The sequence below is a fragment of the Neltuma alba genome, unplaced genomic scaffold (genome assembly GCF_004799145.2).
Source record: "Neltuma alba isolate B1F8T4 unplaced genomic scaffold, ASM479914v2 tig00006143_pilon, whole genome shotgun sequence".
Lineage (NCBI taxonomy): Eukaryota > Viridiplantae > Streptophyta > Magnoliopsida > Fabales > Fabaceae > Neltuma > Neltuma alba.
This window is the reverse complement of record NW_021634366.1, coordinates 76,574-82,737: the sequence shown is the minus strand read 5'-3', so window position 1 is coordinate 82,737 and position 6,164 is coordinate 76,574. Positions and strand designations below refer to the sequence as shown.

General features: G+C 35.5%; 1 protein-coding gene across 3 annotated transcripts; it reads left to right on the top strand.

Moving 5' to 3' along the window:
- The first annotated feature begins 544 nt into the window (after nucleotides 1-544).
- On the top strand, nucleotides 545-4,855 carry LOC114749726 (BRCA1-associated protein). Of its 3 annotated transcripts, XM_028938269.1 has the most exons (12): nucleotides 546-772; nucleotides 1,355-1,470; nucleotides 1,569-1,677; nucleotides 1,829-1,943; nucleotides 2,109-2,206; nucleotides 2,466-2,572; nucleotides 2,665-2,911; nucleotides 2,995-3,048; nucleotides 3,172-3,315; nucleotides 3,468-3,532; nucleotides 4,154-4,208; nucleotides 4,329-4,855. In XM_028938269.1, the coding sequence occupies exons 1-12, from the start codon at nucleotides 605-607 to the stop codon at nucleotides 4,422-4,424; spliced, it is 1,374 nt and encodes a 457-aa protein (XP_028794102.1). In that variant the 5' UTR covers nucleotides 546-604; the 3' UTR covers nucleotides 4,425-4,855. The 3 variants fall into 3 exon arrangements, with proteins under 3 accessions (XP_028794104.1, XP_028794103.1, XP_028794102.1); XM_028938271.1 differs by lacking the exon at nucleotides 4,154-4,208 and having other exon boundaries at nucleotides 545-772; nucleotides 4,329-4,403; XM_028938270.1 differs by lacking the exons at nucleotides 4,154-4,208; nucleotides 4,329-4,855 and adding an exon at nucleotides 4,090-4,135 and having other exon boundaries at nucleotides 545-772.
- Nucleotides 4,856-6,164: the final 1,309 nt, after the last annotated feature.

Genomic DNA, 6,164 nt, shown 5'->3' with positions numbered 1-6,164 from the left:
GAATGAGACTCCCTTGTGAGGTTATTTATAACTTTTGTTTAGCAATTTACCATATGTCATTAGTTATTTACCATAATAGTTTATCAATAATTAATAATATTTTATTTTCAAATTTCAAACTTGTTAAAATAAATAAGACGCCTTCTTTAGATGATTTGCAACTTTCATTTAAAGTTTACGGGAGTCATATGCAATGCACCTAAAATTTAACGGAGTTACATATATATTTTTTCCCAAAAAATTAGCATTTAAAATACCTCGCAAGATTAAAAATATATTACTGATCATTATTGCATTAATTTATACATTATAAAATTTAGATATTGTTTTTTCTATTTGATATCACCTTATGATATTTTAAATTATAAATACTATAGTGGATACTCCGAGTAGAAATGTATTTTGTTATAAGCTGTTTACTTTTTAGTAAAAATAAAACGCATTAAACGACATTAATATTGGCGTCGTTTGGATGGCGAACCGCCAGTTACAAAAGCTAAATCCGAGGCTCAAACGTACACCGAAACTGACGCAGCCGATATCAACTAGTTCGAGTGGAGACATAGGTGGGCCCTCGTCGGACGAAATTATCTGGCCACCAGCAATGGCGGTTTCTGGCGAGCGAAGTGAATCTTCATCCTCGTCCTTCTCCTTGTCCAATTTAACTCAGGCATTTCCTTTCTCTTCTGGAAACCCTAGAATCGAGGAGACTAGAGGCGTCATGCATCTCTATCGCGAGGATCCCACGTCCTCATCGCCTTCTGATCTTCCTGTAAGCGCATTCTTTTAATTATATATGATAAATGAAATTATGTGGGGTTTTATTTCAATGCGAAGTTGATTATTGGGGAAGGGAGAATACAAATTTCCTCTATAGTTTCTTAACCACCTTGATTTAGCTGGTACATTATAAATTCTAGCATAATGCATGTAAAGTTATTTCTGTCAGTTTTGATGGTATGTTAAATTCAGATTTAGAAGCTGTAATTTATTCTTTTTATCTGGATCATGCGATGGGTTTCAAACAGAGCTACCTTTCTAAGATATTTGTAGGTGGACGCTTGATCATTTGATTAGTTATGTCATTTTATATATAACTCGCCGATGAATTTTTTAAAACAAAATTAAAAATTGTGGGTCTGGTGGTTCCGGGAGGATACATTAAAGTAAGGAACAAGTCACCTCACATTTTCAAGTTTAAATTTGTTGTCAGCTGAGGACTGACCTCACTCTTAAGACTATGCCCAGAAATTTCATTTTAAAGAAGCTTCATATTCTTAACTCTTTAGCTTTGATCATTGTGAAAAGACTTGGAAGACCAGATAATATGATATTAAATTTCAATTTGTTGAAGGTTGGACGGAAACCACTTGTCTGTGTGCTTGGAGTGCCAAATCACATGACCTATGCAGATTTTTGCCAGTTCTGCGGTTCATTTATTCAGCACATCTTAGAGATGCGGATTGTCAGGTTAATTTATGTGCTGAGGAATTTCTGTTCTGTTTTGTTCCTTTTCCTGTATTCCTGTCCGATTTATTTACTTTGGTTGTTCATTCGGGTTGGTTTAGAAATGATGGGATGGAAGATCAGTACAGTGTTTTAATTCGTTTTGATGACCAAGATTCTACAGATGGTTTCTACAAGCATTATAATAGGCGTCGTTTCTCATCTATGGAGGTTTGTTTGTGTTGATGATTATTTTCTTGCTCTTTTTATTTTTCCCCCCACCAGGGGACTCATTATTTCCAGGAAAAGTAAATGAATAAATATTTAGGAATGTGTTTTTCTGTTTGTGTTATTGCTATGTGCTTCTCTTTTCTATGCATAGGTGGAAGTTTGCTGTGTTCTGTTCACATTGGATGTGCAGTACACTGGCCTGATTGAACATGCGCAGGCATCTAATGCTAGCTCAACTGAACAGCCTGCATGTCCAGTGTGCTTAGGTATGTTCTCTTCTCTTTGCCTTGTGTTCACGTGTCTATCTGTGATGATGAGTTTTATTTGTATATCATATACCAGCTGTTATAACTCTTTCAAGTACTCCGTAATGTCACATGTAAGGAAGTTTGCTGACATGTTTATGTCAATGACAAATGCTTTACCTGCAGAGAGATTGGATCAAGATACAAGTGGAATTCTTACAACTATTTGCAATCATTCTTTCCATTGTTCCTGTATATCAAAATGGGCGGATTCATCTTGTCCTGTAATTTTCTCCCTACCGTTGTTTTTTTCCCCATACATAAACTTGGATGTTATAGAGCATGGGCATGACTGCAAAAAGTTCATCTGTACTTGTTGGGCTGCTTTTGGTGTTGGGATGTTTTAGTGCCCTTTTTGCCTTCTAATTTAGTGTTGCTTTCATCTGTAGCTTCTCTATTAGTTAGACGTTAAGAGTTAATTTATCCAGTCTTGGTGTGTATTAGCCAATAAATTATTTACTGGTCTCCCTCATTGTTTTCCAGGTATGCCGATATTGTCAGCAGCAGGCTGAAAAATCTACATGTTTTGTTTGTCAAACCACTGAAAACCTCAGCATATGCGTTATTTGTGGGTTTGTTGGCTGTGGAAAGTAAGAACTCTGTCTCCCAAGCCCTTTCCCTTCCTTTTTTGACTTGCTCCCAATTATGGTTCTTTGGAATTCCTAAGAAAGTCTTTATTTAGATACAAAGCAGGACATGCCAAAATACACTGGAAAGAGACACAGCATTGCTACTTCCAAGAAGTGGAAACACAGAGAGTATGGGATTATGTGAAAGACAACTATGTTCATAGACTAATCCTGTCCAAAACTGATGGGAAGTTAGTTGAGTTAAACTCTCACTGTGAGCATGCAGGCACTGGATGTGGAAGTTGCAGCTGTGAAGATAATGCTATGAGTGAGGCTATACTTAACAGTAAAGTCGAAGCTGTAATGTTGCAAGACTTGTTTCATATCTTAGGCCTAGTTTCTTTTATCTGTTGAGTTTTTTTAATTCTCATTTTCTTTGACAGATTGTCAACGAGTACAATGAATTGCTTGCTACACAACTTGAAAACCAAAAATTAGTAAGTTCATATTTATTTATTTATTTATTTTAAGTGACTCTTTCTAGGCTGCTATGCTATGCTAGGATAAATGACTTAGAAATCTTAAACGTGTATCAATTCTCTTTCCCATTCTTATTGTAGTACTTTGAGTCCTTACTACAAGAAGTAAAAGAAGAAACTGAAAGAGAAATTTCTAAAGCTGTTGAGAAGGCCGTTGCTGTTAAGCTGCAGAAGTTGCAGTCCAAGCTTGACAGATGTTATAAGGAGAAGAAATTTTTGGATGATGTAAGTAGAAATCCTTGAGAAGCTGTTTGGATTTATTGAAGCCATGACACGTAATCGTTCCTCGAATTTTGTATTGTCTCAGTAATACTACATGAGGATTAGAAACTTTTGTTGCTGATGCGAAGTTAATTTGTGGTTGTCTCTGTCTGCAGCTAAATGAGAATCTGCTGAAAAATCAGGAGATCTGGAAAGCCAAGATACTTGAGATTGAAGAAAGGTATGTTTTTAACATTTCCTCTAATGTTTCCTTCTCTCTTGAATATCACCTTCTCATGAGATTTAAGCTACAAAAAACTGGTTACTGAAATTCTTTGATGTATATGGAAAGGAGTAAATTTACCTTGTGTAAATATTGTTTGAAGATGTTTTGCTTTATTACATATTTGTTGTCAATTACATTAAGGTTTGATTGCATGTGAATTTAGTTTGAAGATGCTTTCTTGCCATTGTTCTTTGTCATACTTTTTTTTCCGATGCATCTCATGTTTTCCATCTCCTATTGTTTCTTGTCATTCTTGTTCTGATTCTTCAGTACTTGTGAGTGGATATTGTAGTGTAATCTCTGCAGTATGCATGACGTCATGAACACGTATCTTGCATGTTCATGACTGCAAGATTACAGTCAGGTATAGTTGAATTTGTTGTCAGGATTACAGTCAATATTACATTCTATTATTGACTGCTTTCCTTGGGATTTAATTTTAGGTATGTTTCTTTTCCTGCCTTTCTATTTGGGGGCTCACGTATCCCCTTGACATCTACAACTTGTTGTAGGAAGTATGAAATTGAAATTTTTAAAAGCTAGTCAGTGATCAAATCGTTTTTTTTTCCTCCCTAGGGAGAAAAAGGCCGTAAAACTCAAGGATGATAAAATAAGGGCCCTGGAAGAGCAGGTGAAATATACGATTATCTTGTTTATTTAATTTTAAAGTCTGGTCAATTTTTTTAATATTTGTACACATCACACGTAAAATCTAATCGACCTGCTATTGATAAACACTTAAATTTTGTAGTTAAGAGATCTCATGGTTTGTCTCGAAAATGGGAAGACAAACGAACAGCTATCCGGGTCAGATGGAACAAGAGACGGAACGTCTGTTCCCACTTAAGTAGAATCTGGCTCTGAGCTGCGCAAGGAAGGTAACAAGGGAAGAAGCCAGAAGAATAGATCATCCATTTATAGCTGGTGTTCTTGGTTGTAGATATGGTATGACCCATGTGCGGTAACTCTCAGAGCAGCAGATTACTTTTGGAACCTTGAACTTGCAGGTGGTTTCATAGGAAGGGAGATTTTTCTCCCCGATTTTTGTACTTTCAAAGCTTAGGTCTCATAATTCATGTACAGATTGTTCCACATGAATTCTATTTTCAGGTGAAAGCATGACTTGACTATCTCATACGGGTGGATTTATATAGATGTTAGGTAGAACTTGAAAAGAGAAAATTATAGCAATAGCAAAATATTCTAATGGATTGTTCCCTACCACAGATTTGTACGTCAGTTGGCCTTCAGAGAGCATAGTTTTTATTTTTTGCCGTATATGTTCATTGTCAGGCTGTGATCATTACCTGTCTTGATTGTTGTGTAGCACACAACAGAACCGTTCTGCCGTACGGTTATGAGTTGGCATTTTATTTTGGATTTTTTTTTTCCAGGAAAAACGTGACCAGTATGTTCGGTCCATTACCACAGTTTCGATGTTCTTTATGCCTCGTTTATGTTAAAGAAGATATTGATAGAAACTTGATGTTTTTTAATTTTGGCACTATCAACGGATGCCTAATTGTCTAGTTTCCTTGCACCTTCCTTTTTCATGTTAGCTTGCTTGCTACTTAAAATAGTTGTTCGTTTAGCTAAAGTATGACGGGATAATAGTGCTAAAGATCTTGCAGACGAGTGGCCAAGTCAGTATTCTATGGCTTGTTTTGTACCTTGGCATTAATGGGAGCTCGAGCTGAATATCATTGGCATTAAGGGCTATTTATCTGATGGTTGGTGTTCAAAGCTTGAGAGATTTTGTGGTGACAATGGCTTACTTTCTCGTTGTATAGTTTATAATAATGGCTACCTTTACTGTTACACTAATGACTCTAAGGTAAATGTCTCTTGCTTGTAAATATAAATGAAATAAATTTTCCGAATCAGATAAATATCTTGCTAAAATATCTTGATTGATTTTTTTAATATAAGAAGACACAATTTATATAAAACATAAACTCCAAAGCATTTTAATCGGTTGCTTTATATGGAGATGAAAGCTTGATTTTGCCCCGTTGGCTTTCCAACTCATTCGCAAGACTAAATATCACACTTAACGAAATCAAAGTTTACACATTTTCATAATTGTCAATTATGAGACGTAAAGGAGTTCAAGCATATATAGTGCTTCCTTGTTTTGGACTATGCGTTACGCAAAATCTGACACGAATCTCATCCTTTATAACTAATTATGAACATCTTAACTTTCCCCATATCTTTCTCCTATGTGAAATTTGGAAGGAAAAAAAAAAAACACACTTTCCCTGTATTTATTATCTGATGATCATGAATCGATGTTGTGTTATTGCTCAGTGCTTTTTGCAGTGAATAAATGACGATGAACAACTTGTCTCTGTCATCAACCAAGCACTTCTCAGGTATATATGATCTCCTACAATCTTGTGTCTTTTGATAACTCTGATGTTGATAGAGTACGAAGCACACCTCCGGTCTTAAATATGAAATTCATTTTATAGTGTAATTTGTATTACAAAATGAGTCTTATAAATGGGATCAGATGAGTACTATACAATAACCTTGTATGAAGAAGACATGAAATTCATTCATTGCTCTTTCGGCTACTATTCCT